Source organism: Micromys minutus (genome assembly GCF_963924665.1).
Source record: "Micromys minutus genome assembly, chromosome: 1".
NCBI lineage: Eukaryota > Metazoa > Chordata > Mammalia > Rodentia > Muridae > Micromys > Micromys minutus.
In genome coordinates, this window is record NC_137969.1 from 123,818,895 (window position 1) to 123,844,502 (window position 25,608).

At 42.4% G+C, this 25,608-nt stretch overlaps 2 protein-coding genes across 3 annotated transcripts in view; one reads left to right on the top strand and one right to left on the bottom strand.

The window, feature by feature from the left end:
* Window positions 1-536: 536 nt before the first annotated feature.
* On the top strand, window positions 537-3,642 carry SHISA3 (shisa family member 3; the record flags this gene model as incomplete). Its single annotated transcript, XM_080930081.1, has 2 exons — window positions 537-813; window positions 3,203-3,642. 2 exons carry the CDS (start codon window positions 537-539, stop codon window positions 3,640-3,642), a joined length of 717 nt encoding a protein of 238 aa, XP_080786207.1.
* Window positions 3,643-13,516: 9,874 nt separating this feature from the next.
* ATP8A1 (ATPase phospholipid transporting 8A1) overlaps window positions 13,517-25,608 on the bottom strand; it is a 214,776-nt gene continuing 202,684 nt past the window's right edge. For both annotated transcript variants that reach the window (XM_080910104.1, XM_080910103.1), the window contains 4 exons: window positions 23,669-23,757; window positions 22,913-23,005; window positions 16,249-16,340; window positions 13,517-14,941 (listed from right to left, as the gene is read on the bottom strand). In XM_080910104.1, the coding sequence (XP_080766230.1) occupies window positions 14,844-14,941; window positions 16,249-16,340; window positions 22,913-23,005; window positions 23,669-23,757 (372 nt within the window). In that variant the 3' untranslated portion in view covers window positions 13,517-14,843. The remainder of the gene's footprint in view (window positions 14,942-16,248; window positions 16,341-22,912; window positions 23,006-23,668; window positions 23,758-25,608) is intronic.

Below are 25,608 nucleotides of genomic sequence, written 5' to 3' on the forward strand. Positions count from 1 at the left end.
GTCTCCTCCTCCCTCTGCCTTTTTAAAGGACGCCCTCCAGGCAGAGCTGTCAGCCACCCCAGGCCCTCTGCACTTGGACAAGACTCCGCCGTCTCCCGCCTGCGCGACAGTCAGGGGCGGGAGCGGAATTAGTCGCCGGTCCCCGGGACCTGCACGTGGAGAGCCAAGCTGAGTACCGAGACGCTGCACGGCCTTGGCCTTGGGGTTGGTTGTCCGGGGCTCGACGGCCGGCGAGGAAAGCGGCCCGTTCCTAGCGCGATGATCCGGGCTAAGGGCGGCCGCAGCTTCGGTCGCAGCCTCCGTGGTGGCCTCCAGCGAGCCCTGGTCACTTCGCCCCCGTGCACCATGCTGTCCTCCGGCCAGCGGAGCCCGCAGCGCAGCTCACGGCTCCTGTCCAGCCGCTGCTAACCCACGAGAGCGCATTCTTGACCTGGAGGTCAACTGGCCGCGTGGTGTCTCAGGGAGGCGGAACCCTGGTCCCGGGAGCCCCGGCTCCGCCCTCCGACTCTGCTGCTGCCACCGGGCGCGGGGCGGCGATGGGGGCGCTGCTGGCGCTCTGTCTGCTCGTGGGCTTGCTGCGCTGGGGCCCGGCAGGCGCGCAGCAGCCTGGGGAATACTGCCACGGCTGGGTGGACGCGCAGGGAAACTATCACGAGGGGTTCCAGTGCCCCGAGGACTTCGACACGCAGGATGCCACCATCTGCTGCGGCTCTTGTGCGCTGCGCTACTGCTGCGCTGCCACCGACGCCAGGTTGGAGCAGGGCGGCTGCACCAACGACCGCGGAGAGCTGGAGCATCCCGGCATCACCGCGCGTAAGTGCGGCATCCCTGGGCTGACGTGGCTCGCCCACCCAACACAGCTCGGGCCTTACTAGGTCCAGCCGCTAAGTTGGACCCAGCTGGGTCTGGGGATCGAAGAAAAAGTGGGTGGTCGTATTTCAGGTCAGGGGTCCTATCGCTTTGCAGTTTGGATCCCAGCTGCACGTGGTCCCCATGGTCTGGCCCTAGGGAAAGTTTGCAAGGGTTCGCGGGAACTTCGGGGTTGGCCAGCAGGTAGTGCGTCTGGGGAAGACAGCTGGAGCTAGGTTGGGTTTCCGGGGAGCTCTGGTCAAATGGGGAGTTTCGGAAGAGCCAGTGCCAGGGAAAGTGACTCTGATCAAGAGCCCAAGTACAGTCCCGCAGGCTGATTTTTCACCCCCTTATTTTCTTTTGTCGAATAGTGGCATTTCATCACTCTTCGAACTTCCTTTCAATTCCCTGCATCCAATTACCCTCTCTAGCCTACCCCCTATTGTCACGCTTTTTAGAAACACCCAAGTCTTCCGAGGTGAGGATTTAAAATTCAGGGTCACCGGGCTTCCTCAGTCCCCTATTCTCACGTCGGAAAACACGGGTCAAATTTCCGCTCACTTGTCCACATTGCTCACTTAAGAGGTGAATAAATCAGGACCCCAGCTGAGGAAATTTACACCTAGGGGGAAAAAATGTTTTCCACTTGAATTGGAACATCAGGGAAACCCTTTACAGCTCAAGGCGATGGTTTTACTGCCAGGGAAACTTGAGAAGCGTGCGGGACTGAGAGCCTGGAACTCCCCAGGACCAGGAGGCAGCTGCTTGGGGCCTGCACACTGTGGTCCTCAGAAAGGTAGGGAGAGAGAAGCAAGAGCTTCATTAAGTCTCAGCCTTCAGATGACAGCCCAGAGGAGGGGGCTCAGCATCCCGGAGTTTCCTCTGGGGTTTAATTTTGGTGACGAAAGGAGAGTGTTAAAAGCCCAGTCCTGAGGATCTGGGTAGTGGTTTCTAGACTACTTTAGTGGAAAGCAGGGATTCTGGGCTGTCCTTAGCCTGCTAGAAAACCAAACTTCTCTGCTCCTCTAGCGCTAAGCCTGCCTCCTGACTGGGGAAGGGGGTTATTGTCCAAAAAGGAGACTGGAGGATTGGTGCACTCTCCCCAGTTAATGAGTCTGAGATCAGGCCGACCCAGATGGATAGCGGCTGTGTCTCCTGCCTGTAGTTTAACCTCTAGTGACTTAACTATATTGGGCCACTTCTCCAATTGAAAATGGGCATACTGCCAGCAGAGAGTGTATTGATGAAACTAGCATACAACTGTTTGGCTCAGTGCACAGGGAGTGCAAGCCAACTTCACCTGGCCCTATACAACACTGGTACTCGCATGGGGGGGGGGGAGGGCGTTTGGAATGTTGAAGAACTCACCATTAGCAGCCCATGGGTAGCTGTTACCTGCCATGGTAAGAGTCTTTGGAAAAGAAATGTATTTACATTTACATCTGGATAAGAGGGAGTTTCTATCTCACAAGGCCTTTGTGATAAAAGTTGAATCTGAAACTGAAAACCAGGCTTGACGGCCTTCGTAAACCCAGGTGTCTTCTCTGCCACCCATAAGCCGGAGTCTCTATTTCAGTGTGGCTCTTTTAACACAGAGGAGAGACTAACACAGCTGCCCAGATCCCTCTGGAAAAGAAAGTTCTTGTTGCTCGCTGCCCTTTAGAGGTGGAAGCAAAGAAGAGTTTCTCTGCCTTTCGGATGTACTTAGAAAAAAGTCTAGGTCACTAATGCTGAGGACTGCGTGTTCTTTCTGTGGGTGGGAATGTAGATGCCGAGGTATGACATCTGGAGTCAAGACTGGTGATTTGTGAGATGGTGGGGGACACAGTGAATTGGGGCTCACTGTGGGTCGCTTTCTCCTGCTCTTTCTAGAGCTATAGAACACCCTGGGGCTTCATCCAGCAGGCCTGGTTCTCCTTGCTGAGACTGGAAACATTTGGGCAGGAGATGGATTGTCAGTCTAGGAGATGGGTTAGGCCTTTAAGTGTTGCACCATGACCAAACTCCTAAAACCTAGATTTAAATGCACATGCATGGTGATCCTCCAAAGTCACCCTGTCCCTCCCTTCAGTGCACAGAGGACGAGAGGCTTTCGGGCTTCCAGATGGTCAATGTGATGGCTAATTGCTAACAGAGGCTGCGGCACCCCTTTGCTTCCTCCCTGCTAGGAGTATCGAGAACGTCCCATCACCAGTGGTTTGTGCTGTGGAGGTTGCACACACACTCGGAAAAACAGAGCTGACAGCAAGAGCCACGCTGAGCCTCTGCCTGCCATCTCTGAGATGTTAAAGCAGAGGCTAGGGTTTGAGTGACATTTACCCAGTGTCTGTGTATGTCTGTTTTTGCCTTTTAGAGCCCGTCTATGTCCCCTTCCTGATCGTCGGCTCCATCTTCATTGCCTTCATCATTTTGGGCTCCTTAGTGGCTATCTATTGCTGTACCTGCTTGAGACCCAAGGAGCCCTCCCAGCAACCAATCCGCTTCTCACTCCGAAGCTATCAGACAGAGACCTTGCCCATGATCCTCACCTCTACCAGCCTCAGAGCAGCCTCCAGGCAGTCCAGCACAGCGACAAGCTCCAGCTCCACAGGCGGATCTGTCCGAAGGTTCTCCTTCGCCAGGGCTGAGCCAAGCTGCTTGGTACCCTCGTCACCCCCACCTTACACCACTGGCCACACCATACACCTAACCCAACCATCCGGCTTCCTGGTGTCACCCCAGTATTTTGCATACCCTCTCCAGCAGGAGCCCCCATTACCTGGGAAGAGCTGCCCAGAGTTCAGTTCCAGTTGATGGGCAGTGGATGTGAATCGGCCATACAACAAAATGGCAGCCAGGTGGAGTGTTGCTGACTTGGCCAAGCCACGCTCACTTCTGAGGAAATCTGTGGTAACCCATCAGGCTCATGGAAGAAAGATCCAGAAAGATTCAGCACTTTCTGGTCTTGAGGACCCTGCTGACGATTACAGGAGGTCTGTCTTACCTAGCAACTATGGTGAACATGACAACGTAGTCACCTTTTTTTGTTAAAATATTTAGCAGCTTGGTGTTCAGTTGGCAAGTTGAAAGAAAAATATTTTACTGGACAATCGAGCTCTCCTTTGTAGAAAAGTGCCCTGTGTTCTTTTTCCTGTGCTGAATTACAGTACAAACATATACATATAAATAAGGAAGGCACACACTTAACTGTAATTATAAAGGTTCACTTAAAAATTAACTGTTAAGTAAACTTGAAGGGCCAGTGAACCACTTATTTAAAATTTTTGAATCATCCTAACCATAAGTAATATCTGTATGATGAGAACATTTACTTCTTAAATTAATAACAAATTTTGTTTCAAATATGCATTTTCCTTTTCCAAAATACAAGGTTTCAGTAACCACATGGAAAGCTAAAAGTTTTAAATATATACTCAGACATTCGTTGTAACACAGACTCTGGGTAAAATCACCTCTCTGCCACCAACCTGAGGGAATATTTATTGCAGACTTTTTGTTCAGCAATATTAATGTTTAAGTGAAAGTTGGACAATTGGGTCTTAAAGCATTTATTTGTATAAAGAATTATATATAAACATGAAAATGTGTTATTTAATTTACTCACCACATTGACAGTACTAATTATGTAGAAGTCACACTGTAACCTTGCTTGAAGTCAAGGAAGGATATTAGTGTAAGCAGTCAGTACTCCACATTTTATGTACCACTGTGTTTGATGTCTGGTGACTACACTTAAGGTCCAAGCTAGAAAAAAATAAACAAATGTATCTGGTTTCCTGAACTCTGTTTGAGGTTTTTAAATCAGGATTCTTTATTTTATACTCTTAGTGACAATTCTTTTGCTATCTAATAAAAGAATGTATTTTTATCCCATGCTCCATCTTTCAAAATTAAGGGAAACATCGGCTTCCTCTGGACTTTGGAAAGCAGCAGAGGTCACTTTTTACAGAGTCCTTAGAAGAGTCTCTCTGTGGTCCTCACGGGTCACTTTAGGCCTGTAGAGTTTGAGCATCCAGACATTTTTTCCATAGGACATCTGAGTTTTTGCTATGCATAGAAGATGTGACATTGCTAGTTTTGCCCTACTGTGAGCTCAGGCCAACCCTCCTCAGGCAATATATCCATCCATTACCAATCCCTTTCCCCCTTTCCTGTTCATTCACATGCCTTTTTTTTTTTTTCGATTATCTACCACCTTGTCGCACCTGGAGAGTCCAGCTTATGGAAACTCGTCCTGTCATGAATCACCTTCAGTAGCTCTGTCCAAAGTCCACAGAGGTAGAATTCTGCCCTAGGAGGGTTAATTGGCTTCCTTGTTTTCCAGTTGAGGATCAGAGAAAACCAGTCTGGTGGCATTACATCTTTGCATGGAATTTGAGAGATGCCAACTCCCAGTCACCTCTTTCTCCCAAGTCTTTAAGACTTCACAGAAACAACTAAAGAGGCAAATGTTTGAGACTGTGCTCAAACCCACACAGCTGGGTCATCCTCCTGGCTAGTCTCTCTGTACTGTTTCTCTGACAGTGTTAACTTCCTCAGAGTTCTCTGTTCTAGCACAAGCCCAGCTCCGTGCTGAGCAGTTGTACATTGACTTACCCAACCCTCCAAACAACTCAGAGGTCTTTAATTGCCATCTTACAAATTGAAACTGGAGGAAGAAACTAAAGCTCAACTCTCTCCAGCAAGTTAACGTTGGAGTTGGTGTGGAGAGCGTGATTCAAACTAAAATTTATTTAGTTTCTTTTTGAGATTGGGTGTCCCCACACAGCAAGGCTGGTCTAGAACTCACAACTCTGCTGCTTCAGCACCCAGGCACCCCCATACTGGGGTTGTGACAGTGTTGTGTCACACTCTGCTTTTTAATGTGCTGATTCTTGACCCTACTGAGTGCCGTGAATGTTTCTCATTTGGTAATCTCTTTAATTGTCAAAAAAGTAAATTGCAGACAATATACCTGTAATTAAAATAAACCCATTCAGTGTGCTAATGAGAGGGGAGGGGGGGAGAGAGAGTGAGAGAGTGAGAGTGACAGAGGAGGAGAGGAGAGGAGAGGGGAGACGGGGGGGGGGGGGACAGGGAGGGTGGGAGGGAGAGGGAGAGAGAGAATCAAAGTTTCAGTAGACTATGAAGGACTCAGAGGTGGCTGAGCCAATTTCACCCTCCCATGCCCAGCTCCACAGTGTCTAGAGTGCAGAAATGCCCCCTCCCATGCTAAGCCCCATTCTGGTTTGTCAGTGGCTGTGGTTTCTGTTTCCTGCTGCTTTGGAGAACAGAATGCATTCCTTAGGCACACTGATGGTGGGTGATTCACAGAGTGCTCACATCTAGAGTTTCCTGCTGCCGTTGGATTCTCCAAACAATCAGCTGGCCATATAGAATTCAAAACTAGGATGGTGTCATATGTAATTTATTGTAACATGGCATTTGGTGACATAGAATAAAACCATATATATACTCATGTACTCGGTGACACAAAATGTATCTTTGTACAAGCCTTCTCTTTGGAAGCTAAGTGGCTGCTAATACTATTTATGATCTTAATGCAATAAAGCCATCCCATGGTAATTCTTAGACATGTCTCTTTTAACAAGCCTCTGAACCACGTTCCTCATGTTTGGGTTTGGTCCTGTGCAGGGTTGAAAACTCCAAGTGGAACTGAACACAATTCTGGTCCCATTTCTGGCTGGGATAAGGCAACTAATGCTTGAGACTGGATGTTGCAGGTACTTTAGGAAGAGAAGCCCTGTTGGGGCCAGGAACATATCTCAGTGGATAAAGTACTTGTACAAGACTGAGGGCTTGAGTTTGAATCCTTAGGTGTCCACATAAATGCCGAGTGAGTATGGCAGCCACTTTGTATTGCAAACTTCCCCATGAAGTTGAAGACAGGAGATCCCTGGCAAATGGCTAGCTAGACTAGCTAAATCAGTGAGCTGTAGGTTCAACTGAGTAACCCTGTCTCAATGAATAAGGTAGAAGGCAATCAAGGAAACTCCTGATAATAAGCCTTGGGCTTCCATATACATACTCCACATACAAATGTGGTACCCCCCTACAAAGACATATGCATATGTATAAACATCACACATATACATGCAAAAAGAAAAAAAAACCTGGAGAATTGATATCTATCATTCCTTCTCCCAGAGAGCTCACAGTCAGGTAGAAGATAGGCCCATGCCCTAGTCCTCAGATGCTTCCTAACTGTAATCATGACATACAGGATGCATGGAATGTGGGTATAGACTCATACAGAGGGCCTGCTATGGGGAATGAGCTGTGAAAACTGTGTGAAGGGTTTGCATGAGGAAGACTAACTGGGGCAGTAGAGAAGAGTAATGGAATGGAGAGGAAAGACCTGTGGAGATAAAAGAGCCAGGGACAGATTACAACAGTGCAAGTTAAGTTATTAAGAAAATGAAGGGTTAATGTATATCAAAGACCTGGTTATTTAAACAGTGCAATTAGACATTCACCGCTAGTGAAATTATTCTGACAAAAGTTTTTTTTTCAATTGCTAACTACCAAGTTTGTACTTAGAGGCAAGACCAATTGTTACAAAGTAGTTCATATTTTCCAAGTATATTATAAAGCAAGTGGCAGCCTTGAAATACTTTTCATGGGGACTGTGAACTGCTCATATCATTTTCGGACAATTAAACATGGGGGATCATGTCCTTTGAAATCTCTGAGGACATCCTCACTACGTACCACCACAAAACCCAGGAGCAAGTTATCTGGCTGAGCATCTTATTGTTTTCACAAAGAATTGGAATCTCAGCATCCTCAAGATATGATGACTGTCAAGAGTAGAATTCTACCTTTTGAGATGTTGTCATTCTTATGATTAGATTTATTAAGCATCATACATTTCTCAAGACATTCCTACAAGATGTTGCTGAGTTTTCAGGCATTCCTTCCTGACATAGGACTGTCCTATGTTTGTTTGACAGATGGAGAAATCACAGTAGAAGGGAAAACAGCATGTCCCAGGGAAACAGGCAGGATTAGAGATTTGTATCTTAGGTCAGCTTTGCAACTCTATGTTCTTTATGAAATTAGCCTAGAAGGCCCAAGTTTCTTAGTAAAACAACCTAAAATATTTCTTAGAAAATCCACTGGGGGGAAGTGACTAGTTGCATCTTGTCTTACAAACCCTATAGCAGCAGAGGTCCTGATAGATATGAGGCTCATGATACAATATGTAAACACACACACACACACACACACACACACACACACACACACATTATATGATCCCATTTCCCCCTCGACACGTGAGAAATGGAAGACACCAGAGGGGAGTTTGGCTTTTGAGCTTTTATGTCTGGTTAATTTTCTGGCTCTTGCTTAGAAGAGTCTTTTGGCCATTTGCCTCACCTCTTGCTTTTTTCTTTTGTAAGATGGGAGTGTCAATAGTGGCTTGTTGCTTTGGATTGTCCACATAACAAGAACCACTCTCTCAGATCAGCTGCATTCTAGTTGGGAGGGATCTAGTAGAAATTAATGGCATGTATTAAGAGAAATAACCTAGAGTAAGAATGAAAGGCCAATGGCTGTGGGACAGCACACATCACTCACTAGGGATGGAGAACAGAAAATGATGTCTTGGTAACTCATGGCCCCCTTGATAAGTGGCCAAATTCCTGTCACTACCCATTGTTGCTCCAGCCTGTGGGGTGCTAAGGTTGCCACTAGTCAGCTTTTCAGCACTGTCACAAAGTAGGTGAGGCTGAACTTTAGAATATGAAAAAAAGGTTCATTTAGGCTCACAGTTTTAGAAGCTCTGTTTGCTTTGGGCTCATGACAAGGCAGTACATCAGAGCAGAAACATGTAGGAAGTAAAGCTTCTTCTTTCATGAGCTTAGGGGAAAACGAGATTGAGGAAGGGTCAGGGTTACCCTCCTTGAGGGCCTGTCTCCAAACATCTTTCACTAGGCATTCCCTTCCAATAGTACCATCTGTGGACCGAGCCTTTAACATATGGTCCCAAACCACTGCCTGAGCTCTGCACTCATTTTATCATATGCTTTAGGAAACAAATCCAACAGAGTAATTTTGCTTTAAAACCGACCCCTCCAAAGCATACTGGTTATATTTTGAATTGTCCAAATGGATAGATTGTTTCCTCTTTTTTTCCCACCTGCTTATTTTTTCTTTTTTCTTTTTTTTATTGAGAAGCTGCACATCACAATATCAGATTGATTTGAAACCACAGGGGGAAAATTCCTTAAACTGAAACAACTAAACTAAAACCTTCCTAAAATATATAGTTACAACTGGGAATCTGATATATTACATTAAGCTGGTATCAATTTACTTTTTACATTTCATATATGTTTAGGGACAATTCAAATTTATATGTATGTTAGTTCTTTAAGGGAACAAAGTGTTAACATATATTTACATACCTGGTTATTTAGAAATTGAAATTGGACATTCATTATTAATAAAATTATTCTGACAGGTTTTTTTTTCTTGCAATTAATTGCTAGCTACCCAGTTTGTATTTAGAGGTAATGAAGACCAAATGTTACAAAGTATTTCATATTTTCCAACATTTTTTATGAGCTTACTTGTGAAATTACCCAGGTTTATAAGACTTTTCTTCATTAAACAGGGGTGGCTATTTTACTGCAGTGGGAACTTTCGGGTAGAGATGCTGTGAGCATGAGAAAACAGACTTTAAATGGGGTGACATATTGAATTAGGAGGACGTATTTCTGTTGCCTATAGCAACAGTAGGAGGCATCATAAGTCTAGGTGTCAGTATTAACACACATGCATCCCCTTCCCCTTTTAAGGGGAATGACGGTTAAAGTGTATAAATTGTAATAGAACTCCAAGGTAACTTTTCCATAAACTGTTTTATGGGGGCTCTGCATGAAGACCCACCACCAGGTGCCTGTGGAGGTCTGTGGGAAGGAGAGGAGCTCCCAACAGCTAAATAGACAAGGTCATAGTGTTATCGAATCATGCATAGGACCTCTGTATCTGGAACTTTCATTCTAGCAGTTTACCAAATCCAACTCCATTGGGTGTGTCTTATTGAAAGATGTTTGTTTCTGAAAAAAAAGACACTTATTCCATGTTTTCATGGACTTTGGCCCATTTTATTATTTTATGGTTACTTACTTCAAATGTTATTGGCTAAACTCAGCCACTTCTCCCTCCCTCTCTAAGCCGGTTTAAAAAAAAAAAAAAACAAAACAAAACAAACAAACAAAAAAAAAACCTATGAAAATTCATCCAACATAAGAGGACAGAGACTTTTTGTGAACTGTTTACTGGCAAGGTGATTTAAATTGCAGATACTTGTGAGACATTTCTAGACAATAAAATAGAAATACAGTAACTTTCCAAAAAAATTGTGTTACTTACATAAGCTACTCTCCTATCAAATCAAGACTAATTTTTTATTTCAGTTAGCTGAGTTTAATTGATTTTAAAACATCTGTAAACAAAATGTTAAGAAGCTATTAGATGGATACAGCCTCTCAGACTATAGTTACAGTGGCTTTGAACCTTTATAAAGCAACATAATTTCTAAAAGTAGCAATCAAAACTTCAGCCAGTTCCTTTATGCAATGGTCAAGTTTATTTTATTTTTCAAACAATTAGAGGACAAAATGTTTAAAATCTGCAGTTTAAAACATGCACATTCACAAAAGGCCGACACAGAACAGTGCATAGAAATGAACTTCACTCGACGTTTGTTAACTATTTATAAAACACAGTGCGTCAGACATGAAGATACACAAACCTGAGAGAACCACTTCAAGCACAGATTTGTCACTGTCCACTCATGCAGCATCCCGATAGTTATAGCAGTTTCGGCAGGAATGGCTTTTCCACAGAGCTGAACGTCTGTTTTGTTTTTAAAGCGAACTGCAGCTTTTCACAGCTGCCTTCCAAGGCTGCCTTCTTACTTTAACTTCATCCACTTGAAAAAGTGAGAAATGGGCCTAAGGAGGCCGCAAACGGCACTCGCTGTATTTATGGCTTCTGGTCTCCGACTGGGAATCTCATTGCCACCAGAGCATACTTACCAACGGAAAGTTGCTATTAATTCAGAGTGAGCACGCAGGCCAGTCCACCTGTCTTCCTGCTTAAGGAAGATTTATTTGCTGAGAAGTTCTGTGAACTTTCTAAAGAAGACTTCTTGGAGGCCAGTGAAACAGAAGATTCAATTGAACGAAAAAGATTCAGCTGAATTTGTTGAAACGTGTAGAACCACCCATTTATGTATTTTTTTAAAGTCGTGTGGAGGACTGATTAATTTGTCCACCAAATACTCAATTCTACTTAGGCCATGGTAAAGTTTCATAAGACAGAAATAAATATAAGGATTTACACAAAAGCCATGCATTTGCCTGAATCACCTTATATATTAATTCATGCAAACCATAAACCTATCAAAAAAAATCAACTCCCCCCCCCACACACATACATACACCAAAAAACTCAAACAGCTGTTCTCCTACAGAAAATAAATTAATATGAAACATGAAAGGCATTTACTTCCTTTTTGTAAAATTTAACTTACATTCCACATGAATAACTGTTGGAAGTTAATTAAAACACAGAAAAGTATAACTAAGTTTCACAAGTGTTTTATTTTAACGTGAGAAAAATCAGACTATGATATATTTAAGAGACAGTCCAGAAATACCGATACAAAGCATTTAGGAGGCATGGAAGTGTTACTGTAAGCAACAGACAGAAGGAATTCTATATACGTGTTTACCATGGTATGAATGAGTGGGGTATTTCTTTGATAAATTCTGTAGTTTAATTATTAGACTAAAGATTCATTTCATGATACACCTTTCAAGACCAGGAACCATCAGAAACCAAGTGTATGCTGAGTAGGTGGCTTTATAATAGTCACTCACTGATTCAAAAAGATGACATCCATTGCTCTCTGACTAGCACTTGTGTTCTGAAAAGGGCATCTTTCAGTCACAGGTTGTGAGTGTGGCACTGAGTACAGAACAAATTAACCTGTGAACGTCACACCAGCCATTTGGGATCCTGAATTGAAAAGTTAAACTCTATCATTAAATACGGAGACAACACACTGATTATTTCTAGATTCCATTTTGCCTGTTGGAACGGAAAAGGACTCACTCTAATGACAACACAATTCACGGCTCCCTTATTTGGCCGTATCCCTTCATCTGCCCGGGTGAGAGAGAGCAACCCAGGAAGTTCTGGCTGCTGATGCTGTCTCTCAGAGAGCAGTGAGTTAACAGCCAAGAGGCACATTTAGCACACGAAGTGTCCTGCGTTCCTGAAAACATTGCTTTCCTGCTAATACCTCCATGAAAACAGGGCATGTCTGAGGTGTGAGACACCAGAGAATTGTTAGGTGTCTCTCTAACACACAAAGTCTATGCTCTATACTGTTGTGAGATATCCTAACCCAACATGAACGGTTCACCTCCCAGCTTTTCAATTCTAAAGTAATGAGGATTTTCTGCTGTAAATACGATTTTCTGGATTATGTTCCAAATTGGTCATGTCAGCATTTGCCAGAGTCCCCTATAGGGGACTTTTAAATTGAAGTTCTAGGCTGTTTATTTCAGAAAACATAGGCTTAAAGTCACTTTGAATGCAGCCATTCAAATCCATGGTAAAAAACATGTGCCTTTCCCCCAGCTGACAAAGGTTAGAAACTCCAGAGGATTAAGTCTCTATAAACTCAGTGCAACGCAAATCTCTATTTCAAGCTTTACCCAAATGGCTACATCCTGTGCTCTCCCCTACTTAAGACCAGGGAGACCAAGTTAATGCCCATCATTCAGATACAGGATTCAGGGACAGAAGGCTCATTTTCGGGGTATGATGTATAATGATGAACCGTGAGTATGCTCCTGTGGAAGAGTTCCATCAAAGTAATTCACAATTCGGAATAAAAAGATCACTTCAGATTTCCCTGCGAAATCTGGAGGCCGATACCTTGGATGGCTGGGGCAGAGGGAAGGGAGCCTTTCTTGGATAACTTGTCATTTGGTGGGGAGGGGGAATGGGTAATGACCTCAATTTCACCACCAGGAGGCTGAGGAGAATCCATTCTCCAGACTCAGCTGGTAAAGTCTACAGCCTCACAATCTGGAAGGTCAGCTTAGATTCTGTGTGTGGTTCTGGTGTCGGCTTATCTAAACTACAGAACGGGACTATTTGAGATGTGAAGTATGTCCGCTCAGCTCCCTTTAGAATGATGCGAATTTTTAGAACCTCTTGTCTGCAGGGAATGTTGAGACTCTCCGGTAACTGGATACAGATTTAGAGAAAGAAGAGACGTGTAGTCTAATTTTAAATTCAGACCAAGAAAAACGGTGGGGCAGGCCATGAAATGATTTAATGGGGTACGGAGAAACCCCCTTCTCAAAGCTAGTCCTGGCACACATTTAGGTCTGTTTTGCTGGTAATCCACATAAAGGCAAACAGGCTTTGGAATAGAAGGCAAAAAGAGTTTGTTTCAATCTCTGAAGTGTATCTGAAAACTAGAACTCCCCCCCTTTAATCTGTTAAGATGAAAAAAATACCATAAAAACTGTAGAAAACTGGATGTGGTTTTTAAATAGCCCCCTCACCATTTACTATTGATAGCAAAATAGGCATCTTCCCCCCCCCCCCCTGGAGATTTCACGAAGATGCCAAACTAACTGGAGTGAACACATATTTGAAAACGAATCATTAAACCCTACTCATGATGAGAAGTATTTGTTGACTGTAAGGTTTTAGGCTTGAGCAAAATAGGTATTTCTTTAAAATGAGGAAATGTGCTACTTCGCTCTCTCGGGTCAATAAGCGGTACGTGCCTCATTTTGGGAGTTGTAAGCTGAGTGAACTGTCAAAACAGTTTTTAGGCTTAAGCTTGTGGGTAGTCACCAGGAGACCAACTGTGTGATCTTCTCCAGTAGGAGCACACAGTGAGGAACAAACGGGACAGGACAAAAAGCTGAGCCTATGTACATGACAAAAAGGCCATGCATTATCTCACAGATTATCCCAAAGGTCCTTGGAAATACCACATAAATATGAAAAAGGTAATTGTCTTAGGAGGGGAAAAAAACTGAAGCCGCAAGTCACTCAATACACAGCAGAATTATTATTATTTTTTTTTTAGAACCATCTAAAGGAGTCTAAAGTTCATCAGAAATGACAGACAGCACAGTTAGAAAAGAAAAAAACAGGTCAGCGTTGGTTGAAACACCGGTCACACGGACACACGTCCCTCTGACTGGAACTAATTACATAAACAACAGAGATTTGTAAGGCCAAAGGTGCGACATCACGACATCACAGATTTTAGTAGCAGACGCCTGGAAATGCTCAACATTTTTAAGCCACACTCATGTTTGAAAAGTCAAGCATGCAGATCGTACAGAGGTACAGTGAGGAAACTGTCTTTTCCATTTCTGGGCAGATGACTACCGAATGAGACACACACACACTGAACATCTTTGGCAAACACTTAGCAAGACACTCTTTGACACAAACACGTATTAATGCCTTGTTTAGAAGTGCTCAGTAGAGTGAGCTGGCTTATTTCAGCGTATCCTGAACTCTTAAGTCTGGATACTGACAGTTCTTCCCTTGGTATCATTTCCGAGTTGTTGTTGCTGTTTCTTTTAAATGGTTGATTGACTGGTGGTTGATCCAATGAATGACAGTTACAGCCCCAGAGGGGTGGCTTCTGAACACTGACCTGTCCCCACTCTGAGAAAGCACTCTGGCAAGATACAAGGTGATTTCCAATATTGGTTTACAAAGCCTTAGCAGGTACTTGAGGACATCCGAGGACGACAGTATTACAGGAGTCACATAGCATTCATGTCCTTGAAAGCCATCTGTGAGATGAGCTCAGATCCATTTCTTCTCCCCGTGGACCAGACTGGAAGTGGTCAGAGGTTGCAGTGATGACCTTAGACTGTGACAGCTCTCCTCAGAGACGCAGCAGGGGGCCGGTGGCTTAGGCCTGCCAATTACCACTCATCGGGTCTCTGTTTGGTGGTATCATAGGCCCTAATCACTTCAGACTGTGAGACGATGCCATTTTCATCTTGAGAGAAAGCATAGCCATCTGCGAGCAATGACAGAGCAGAAGTCAGTTAACGAACTCACTGGAAATTACTGTCAGTTTTAGTGTACCACCATCGGCTGGGAGGGCTGATACATTCTTACCACCTTCAGAAACAAGGGGCGTTCATGTTTGACATCTGGAAGACATACAAGTTCAGCAGCAAAAAGAAAGAGGGGAAGGACCAGTGGCTGCTAATGGGGTTCCTCTAAATGTGCTTCCCAGTACAGGAGGCTGAAGCTGGCAAATCTCCCTTGGGCCTCGGAGCCACTCAGCAAGTTCACTCCCTTCATGAATGGAAGGGCTCAGAGTCTGAATATGGCATTAGATACATTTTTAGGTAGGTGCCAAGTAAGTGAGAAGGTTGGAGTAGGTAAACGGAGGGATGTATAATTAATATTGATTATATTATTCCACCATGATCTCACACATGAAAACAACACCCTATTCTCTATAAATAGATACATGATCATGTTATTATTTGTTATTTTCTATGAATAGATACATGATCATTTGTTAATTAATGGCACTGAGGAGGGAAAGGAGAGGAACACACAGAAATTGGCAGTGGTGGAAGAAAGGCCTGTTTTCTTTATTCGACATTCTCCTTGCCTCCCAGTACACACACACACACACACACACACACACACACACACACACACCCACACATGTCACTGATGTTTTATATAGTCAGAGGGAGTGTGGGGATAGGATTTGACCCCTAGGGGGATCACATCTTTGGAGAAGGCTCCTAGATATATAAAGTCCAAAAGCACTAAACATGGGCATATATAAAGGAAAATAAATTATACATGGAAACACAAAATAAAAAAGATATTACTGACACCAATAAATTTACTACAGGGCTGGCTGTATATATTATGTTCTCTTTCAGGTCCTTAAAATGTTAAGAGGGTGAGATACCTAATAACTTCTTCCAACTCTAAATATGCATAAATATTTTTGAAGGGGAAAATATATGTTTCTTTGCATTGCATAAAAGCTAAAAAGACTCTGGCAGAGTTATTCAAGTGGAAAAGATAATAGCGCAGGGCAGCTTTTAAGAGTTAAGATTTATCTTACTGTTTCTTTTTAAGATTTAAGGCTTCAAGGAAGGTAAAGACAGCCACATTTTAAAATCCGGTAATAACTGGGTGATGGTGTAGCCCATAAGGTTGTTAACCAATCATTTGTTTGTAGATCATGTTGCAAGATTTCAAATCGTGAATTTTGAATGGTTAGCTGTGGTACACATTGAACACAGGGCTTTGCTGCACAGCAGTTCCTTTCATCAAACTTTCAATACTCACGGAGCAGGTTCTGTTGTAAGGACTCAGAGCGGTACAGAGTCACGTGGTTCTTCTTAAAGACATTCTTGAGCAGCTGTGCCCTCTCTGTGAGGCTGTGGAGCAGGCACAAAAGTGTGAGACACATTGTCAGCCAGTCCCACTCTCCTCAGAGCTACCAGCAAAGCGACACAGTACAAAAGCCCGGGGATCCGCAGTGTGAACTTCTTCTTTTTTATGTGCTATTTCCCCAGACAGCCAATGAGATTGTAAGTGTTTGGACACTTTTGAAGCCATTTCTCTAATGATAATCTAGGAAAAATAAGGTTCTATACCCAGCACCCTTATATGGAAATCAAATAGATGGAGAATCTGCTCAACACAGATAGTAAAAAGTTGCCACATCACCTCCAGTTGTGATCACCCCACCGTATGTGTCACAAACACACAACTTCTAGAGTTTAAAAGCAGTTATCTTAGCCATACTGTGTCCTGCTCACACTCCGACACACTCTGATATAAAACGACAGTTTTACTTACATCAAAGAAATGAAAAAAAATATAAAGGGCAAAATCTTAATCCTTTTTCATCAGAAAAACTCTATTACCACTCCAATACAGTTTAAGTGTGCCAATTTCATTTTAAAATACAAATTGTTTATTTTTTTTAAGAAAACAATCATGCTAGTTAAAGCAACAAGAGGACAAGAATCCATAAATGCTTAGCCTGGTCTCCACGGAGAGGTCACAGAATTAGCCACCTTTTCTTCTGCTACATGCCGTGCAGTGACTCAAAACAGGATTCCAATCATTTGTTGGATTGAAGAATCTGAGCAATTCGGACACATGCTTACATGTCTCGTCCGTCTTACTAATTAGGATGTTTCACTAGTGGCTGATTTATTCAATGCTCTTTGATAGCACAGAGCAGTCAGCATACGTGGAATGAAGGTGTCTGTGTGCTCTGAAGTGGCTAGCTCACACGAGTGTGTCTTAACAACTGAAAGCACATCAGCTGAAAAACATTCCCATTTTGTTCTTTTCCTCACCATACAAGCTGTAGCTAAGCTGCTGTAAATTATGTTAGTTCTGTGTTTTGCCATCTCTTTTGAAAGCCAGAAATGGAATTATCTTTATCATATACACATACATAAAAAAAGATCTTCCCCACTGTAGAAATGAATTACACAGACATTTAGGCAAAAACTGAAGGGAACTGTTTAAAACTGTTGACATTTGTATTAATCTCCCTCACATAGTTTTTGAAGCCCAGGGATGCTAACTAGGGCTTGCTAGACATATTTTATTGTCATTGGGAATTAGCTTCATTAAAAAAAAGGAAAATGAATTCACAGAAAAATCCATTGTCAATACAGTTAGCTGTAAACCATTTCTGCCACACACAAAGGGAACAGGTCATCTCCAGCGAGGCACATCCCCTTTCTTCTCTTTAAATGATCTACACTATAGGCTTCCAGATGCTAAGGGCACTAAAATGGGTGACTCCTTTGGGGAGTTCGGGGGGCAGGCATTGGGCAATCTGAGGATCTCACCACTGGACTATGGATGGGGTGTCTGGCAGACTCTGGTGTTTAAGTTGAGATCCTTATAGAAGGCTGAAGGAAAGCAAAAGAATATTCTGGCAGCTTCTTCCCCAAATTCTTTTTCCACATTTCAGGGTGGCCTTCCAATCCTTGACGAAGTCTAGGGATGGACTTTATCGTCTATGGTTTAACAGTTCAGCAATTGAAATACAAAGCATGCTGCTTTTTGCTGGTGTCTGTCTCTCTGTCTTTTAGCACTAAGACCTTCATGAGAAAGAAGTACATCCATCAGCAAAGAGCATAGACCTTGAAGTCTGTTTTTGTCTTGATTCTGAGTCTGCTACTTGTTAGCTGGGTTACAATAGACAAACCTTCCCTGGTCATCTCACTTATAATGGGAGGATAATGCATAACTCTCTGGCACACAGGGAGGGTTTAGCCACTTGTCAGCAAAGTGATTGACACTTAGGAAGCAGTCAACAAATGCTGGTCTTTCCTACCCCTGTCCCCCAGACCCCAGGGATTTTATTAGAAAAGGTACTTTGTAAGGATTTTTTTCTTTTTTTTGATGCCTGTTTGTACTTAACCTTGGCTTGGAGCTACTGCTGCACATGGGTTTTAATTCCTGACACTCTCATTCCACCTCGTGCTGAGAAAACAAGTGCGTTTTTGTTGCTGTTCTTCCCTTGGTGACTGTGTTTTCTGCTCTCATTCTCCTGAAGCCGAGTCCCCACTCCAGAATATAAATGCCATTTGTAGCGGGGTGCTTCATAAATTAGAAATGATGGTGAGCTGAATTTCTCTATCCCTATTCTACCCTTAGGAAATAATCTATCATTTCAAAATTGATGCATTTTTAGATCAGCCATGTTTATGGAGCCTAAGTTTGCTATTGGGTCCCATTATACTATGTGGATAACATACTGAATAAGTATAGGAAAAGTTTAGGGGTTTTGTTGTAGGATAGCTTTACTCAGTCTGACAGAAGAGAGAAAGAGAAGGATCAAGGTCTAGCTGCACTAAAACCACATCTAATATAATTCTTAAGGAGCAGTTTCTCTCAGTCTAGTAGGGTCTTTCATTTACATACCAAGATATGCAAATTCCAAGTCTGTTAAATGCAACCACGCAGCAACTATCCTTTAAACATTGTTGCTTTATTTCTAACTCCTGACAGCCATGTAACTTAGGTATTTGCTGGAACTGAATGAAAAGATACTGTGTTTGAATATAGTATTTCTTCTAGAAACACTGAAATATGTTACTGTTGGTAAGAACTCATACACAGTCAAAGAATGTGTTATTTTAAAGGAATTTTGGGCACTTTTGAAGGGCAGTAAAGTAGCATTTATTGGTTTGGTGAGCTGGTTGGTTTCTATCAACTTGACAAAAACCTAGACACACACAAGAAGAGAGAATCTCAACTGAGGAGCCACTTCCATGAGGCTGGGCCTATGGGCAACTCTGTGGGGGCATTTTCTTTATTGCTAACTAATGTAGGAGGGCTCAGCCTACTGTGAGATATCGACCTGTCATGGCATCCTGAGCTAGTAGGCCTTGACTCTGTTAAAAAAAAAATGTAGCTGACCAGAGAAAGGTAACCAGTAAGTAACACTCCTCCATGGATTCTGCCTTCAGTTCTAGCCTTGGCTTCTCTGGATGATGGTAACCTGTCAGCTGAGATAAACCTTCTACTCTACAAGTAAACACGCAGCTAGTCATGAATGGGTTAATGTACAGCATGGTAAGAGAGCAGTGCACCTTAAAGAATTGACCACAACCCTAATTTCTGCCCAGGAGGAAGTAATACTCCACCTGCTTTCAGGGTACTCTGAAAAAAAAACTTTTAAAATATATTGCAAAAATTAGTGTGTACATATGTACATTTGTGTTGTGTTGTATTTTTGGTGAGTATTATTCAACAGTGTGGTTATCTACAAGTATGTGTGCATGGACATGTGGAGGGATAGATGGTGGGTCTGTTTTTTATCATCCTTTACCTTAGATTTTTGAGATAGTATCTGTCAGTCAACCCAAAGCTCACTGATTGTCAGAGCTCAACACATGAGCTTTGGGGATCTGCCAGTCTCTAGCCTCACAGTGCTAAGTTTACAGGCATACTCTGCCATGCCTGGATTGTAATGTGGGTTCAATAGATCTGAACCCAGGTGCTAAAGATTTCCTGGAACTATACTGGCAGTCTATCTTCTTAGCCCCAGTACATGCTTTTATACTTGCTTCTTTATTTCCCATAGAGTATGTCCTGCCAGATTGACATAAATACCAGAGTGAACACTGGAACGTATAATTTTGTTAGTTCTAGGACAATGCCAAAATTGCTTTCCATTAAGAAACAATACTAAGAGGCTGGAAGCAAGCCTCCTCCTCCTCCTCCTCCTCCATGACCAAATCATCTGCCATCCTAATTCCCTAGTCTCTTCTATATACTGAGACAGTGGGGCGAACAGTGGCAAAGTTGGTGAAGCCTGACCCCAAAACCCCGAGGTCAGATCTGTTAAAAAACAGGCTAAGCAGCTCTGAGGTCTAATGTCTACAGTTGAGTATCAAACTGTAAGTCCCCTTATCATTAGTTACCTATACATCATAAGATACACATCATACATACTCCAGTGGTAGCCAAGGGTTGCTCTGTCCCCTACAAGTTCACAGACCCTCCATAATCCCTTACCACCCCCATCCCATTTTGGAGTGTGTGCCTGTTCAGACGCTGTGAAGGGCACGAGACCATCAGGGGTCCCTGCTCTATCTCTTTCCACCTTATTCTTTACAGACAGGGTTTTTCCACTAAAGTTGGAAATAGGCTAACTTTAGTAAGCCCCAACAATCCTCCAGCCTCACCCCTCCAAAGTGCAGGGGTGAGCGCACCCAGCTTTTACAATGTGCAGGGAGCTTAGTCCTAATGCTAGCACAGCAAATGCCTTTTTCACAAAGCTGCCTTCCAGCTCTGGTCTCTGGTTTTCGAACTCACATTCAGTTCTTATGGCTGTCCGGTAAATGGCATGCTGTTTCCTGTAGACACCTAGGTTATCAGGGAAGCCTTCCTATCCATTGCTGTCTCCTCCAAATCTTTCAGCTTTGCTCCTCCTTGAGATGCCTTTTGGCAGGAAGCTACCATGCCCTCCTTGATCACCAGTGAGCAGGAGAATACAGGTATGTGCTGGACCAGGGCTTGGCTTGTAATATTTAGTATATGTACCTAACTCATTCCCACGGGAAAACCTGAACAGATATTTTAAAAGGCAAATGAGCTGGGAAAACTTCAAGGGAAAAAAATGTCTGAAGTCTTTTTAACTGAGTAGGTTTCTGGGGGTATAATCCATTTCTTTTCTGGTTTACATTCACTCGCTTGTTTTTTTCAAACTTCATCTATGTGTCCCATGTTTTGTCTGAATGTATGTATGTGTTGGTAGAGGTCAAAAGGGGGTGTCGGAGTCTCTGGAGTTGGATTTATTGATGGCTGTCAGCTACCATATGGATGCTGGGTACCCAAAGCAGATCCTGGGCAAGAGTAACAAGTGCTCTTAACCCCTAAGCCCTCTTTCTAGCCCCCACTGATTTTATTTAACGTAAGGGGCTACACACACAGATTCACAGGATGATTAGGAGACCATCATTTCAGTCCTAGCTGACCATGTCACCGGTAAATGACAAGAAGGGGTGAATGCAAGCCTTGCCAACATATTTGCAAATGAGAATATACTTGAAAGGCAGACACAGTATAATCAGTGGCCTTTCTCTCTCATTCTTACTACTCAGCTTTATTTAGTTTCATGAGCTATGATGTTTCCTTACCCTTTGTATCACTGAAAGAGAGAGAAAACAAAGACAGAGGAAGGTAGGTTCCAGGTCACAAAATACGTGCTATGGTATGATGAACCCTGCGATGCAGAATCATCCTTGGGAGCAGGATCTTCTCAATCTAGCGGCCTAGGCTCAAGGCTAGCAATTTTAGGGATCCACTCTCTCTGAGCCCCTGTGGTCTTAACTGGAGAGAGGACCTGTTTTTATTTTGCTGCTCTCTGGGTTCTGTGGGTCCAGGCACACAGATCACACGTGAGGAGTCTGGATGACCAAGTGTACTAGAAATATGCTAGGCCAAAACAGCTCCACAGCAGTGTTCAAGAGCTGCTCTGAATGAGTGAGAGGCAGTAAGGGTCAGAGGTCAGAGGTCAGGGCCTCAGCTTCAGCTCCCTCTCTGACATCTACCCCAGTCTGCCAAACTGAAATAAAAATGCAAACGGAAGATTAAGATGACATACTGCTTGATTAAAAAAAATTTCTATGGACTTCAGACGAAACCTCTGGGCTGGTTAGTAGGTGAGAGAAAAATCAAGTGAATCCCCAGGGCTATTTGCATAGTTAAGTTTTTATTCAGGATTGCTTGGAGCTGATTTCCTTTTAACAATCTTTTGTGTACTTAATGGATTTATTTGTCATCTAGCCTTGTGTTTTTGGAGGGTGTAGTGGTAAGAACAAAAGCCTGGAAAGTGGAACTCACTCTTTGGATGACCTGGATCTAGGTTGGTTCCTAAGAACACACTGAGCTGAAAATGAGAACCGTAATTCCGATTGCGTTCCTTTAAAAGTTATTAGTACTGTTTCGAAATAAAAACTATTTGCCTTTAAAAATCTGTTATAAAATACTAAACACTTGACAGCCTGCTACATATTTTATAGTCTTTCAGTTCTTTAGTTTGTCTTCAGAGATGAGGTCTTAACAGGCAAAACTGAGGTTGGCCTGAAATTTCTCACACAGCCAAGGCTGGCCTCAAACTTAAGATTACTTGCCTCAGCCACTTATGTGCTGTGATTTAAGGTCAGTGCCTCCCTGTTTCCACTGTTTCACCCAAGCCTTACAGTAAAGTTTGCTTGCTTACAAGGAGGCATATGAGTCCATTTTATTGATAAAAAAATTGAGGCTTAGTTCATTAAGAACTTGTCTAAGACAACATACTACTTAATGGCAATAGATCTGTCTTGAGTCAGTACGTATCTGATGGCAAATCAATATCATTGGTCCCAAGTTAGAAGATAAATGTGTGCTTTATGGATTAGTTCCCACCACTGGAAAGAACAAAATGCACAGTTCTCTTTTGAAAGGACGCATTCCATTTGCCTTTTACCTTTTGCCAAGTACGACTGCACCTGGGTCCTGAGATTTCGCTTCCAGCTCCTGAACTTCATCCACTAGTGTTTTAAAGGCCGTCCTCTTGATGCTGTGGGGAGAAAAGGATCTGCATGGGAATTCTCTGATGAAGACAGAATTTGGACACGTAGCTTACTGTCACACCGATGGCAAGCATGGCCATAGAGAGGGACCGGCAGAGCTTGCACAAATCTTAAAAAGCTAGGAAGGACACTTTTATACCTAGCAATATAGGAACAACGGTCTTAATAATTGAGATGCATAATACCAGAATAGCTACTAAACTTTAATAACTCTATTCCAAGATGGCATCATTTTAAAACATAACTAAAAAAAAATTATAGAGTTTCTGTTGCCTTTATATTTTATATATGTTTAGAACCAGGGAAGCAAAGAATTTCTTTTCATAACTCCTAAAAATCATGTTAAGGTAAAAATCTTCTTTTCCTTTCTATTTTTTGAGGTCTTGCAAGTGCTTTCTAAAAAAACAGATATTTTCTGATGTACTTTTCTCCAATCTAACCAAGGCATCTATCTCTCTCTGACATCAACTGCACACACCCTGCACACACCCACTTCACTTCTCACTTTGCCTTTTCAGCTGATTTAGTTTGCTCACTCTTGAACCATGCCTTCCTTCTTTAAGATTAGTGAACACCACCGGTACCTAGTTTGCGTGTCTGAGAGTCACAGACCCCCGAGGGGTAATAGGCATGCATATTTACATACTCACACTTTGTACAGGACATCCAGAAGCAAGGAGGCCACAGGAATGGAGAGCAGGCCCACCCAGAAGACTCCGGAGCTGAAGAGCATGGCTGCCTGCGGACACCACAGGGACATCGCATTCAAGTAAGGAGCTTAAATATCAGTTTATAAGGGCGAAAGACAGTCCTCTGAATTCAAACTCTTAGGACGTTTATAATTAAAAGCCACATTTGCTGTGACATATGATATTCCTTTACACACCTTTTCCCTTTCAAGTAACTAATGGAAAAGGTTTAATCATGCATCAAATGTTTTATATATATATATATATATATACATATACATATACATATACATATACACATATATATGAATTTTAAAAATTATTGTGCTTAATGGCACGAAATGTAAATTTTGACCTTTTCTAATAGAGCATCATTACCAATCTTTCTGAGGAAATCAAATATACTCTTGATTTAAATGAAATCAAATGGCATATAAGACAATTCATATTTAAAAGCAAAATTTACCAAGTCTGGCACATGAAAATTAACTTTATAATTATCGCATTGCAAGCCATTAAAGATCATCCAGATATGACTATGGTGTGATCAAATTAAAATAGCTATGAAAGTAACAACTTGATTATTTTGGGTGAGACATATCATATTTTGACTCAAAGACTTACACGCATTTTATCAGTGCCTATCTATTCTTGTAACCCAAATATCTAGTATGTAAAATGCAAGTAAAGGTATACTAAAATTAACTTTAATTATCCCATCATATTAAGTCTTAAATTGTGTATCAGAGTCTGTCAGACGATAAGCAAAAAATTGTTCTATGATTTAAAAAAGTAATAAATCCTATTAGATGCTTGTGATTAAAATAAAATATCATCATCACAGAGTTAGGCCACACAGAGTTTAGAAAGAACTGGTTTGCACAACAGAAGATCTACATAGTACCCCTGTTGTCTGTAAATGTACTATTACATTACAATACAAAGTTGTCACCAACACATACACTGTGCTACAAATCATACAGGAAGGGTTGAGGTTTCTCTTTGTTCGTTTTTTAAACTTGAATTCAGTAATAAAAGTGATCTAGCATTTAATTCTAGGTTCAGTAACAATTAACAGGCACAGAACTAGTCAGTCGATCCTCATCATACAGAAAGATAATTAATTTTAAATTATAATTTGGGCTCCCTCTTCATTTTGAAGCTCAAAGAGGTACCAGGAACCACTCCTGTTTTTTTCCTACATGAACACAGCCTACCGATACAGACTGCCACTCAAAGATGCTAAGGTTGTTTCTCCCCCGAAATATGGTCCTGACATCTCTGCCCATTTAAAATAAAAACATGCCATCATTAAAAAAAAAAAAAAAATCTCAGAAAGTAAAATCTGCTGCACAGGTTCTGAAGATCAGCATCCATGTTCTCAACATCCACTAGTGAAGAACATGCCCATAAAAGTCACTTTATTTAATAAGCAAAACAGGATCTGGGACAGGTTTGTTGACATCCTCAATAGTGAAAACCAACAATAACTATGTAACAGGAAATGTCTATCAACTGGCAGGCCTTTGTTTCCATTCAAGGGCGCTTTTTAGGAAGGTAACAGCTATTAGGAAACAAAGCAAAACAAAACAAAACAAAACAAAAAAAAAACCCTCAACAAAACAAAGACCCCTTCATATCTTTTTCTTTCTGGGGAGAAGGGTAAGACCAGATGCTAAGTCATATAACTGAAAACAGATTTTCCTGGCTTACGTTTAATGTATTTTAATGCTGAGGGCAAGAGAAGAAAGACTTCTTGCCATTAACCTTGCAGACAAGAAAAACTTGGATCCCGCAGGCTGCTAATTCTGACCATTGTCATGCTAATGAAGGAGGGGGGTAACTACAGCCTAGCTACCGGCCTTTGGCTTTACAAATGAACAACGTGAATTGAAGGGGGA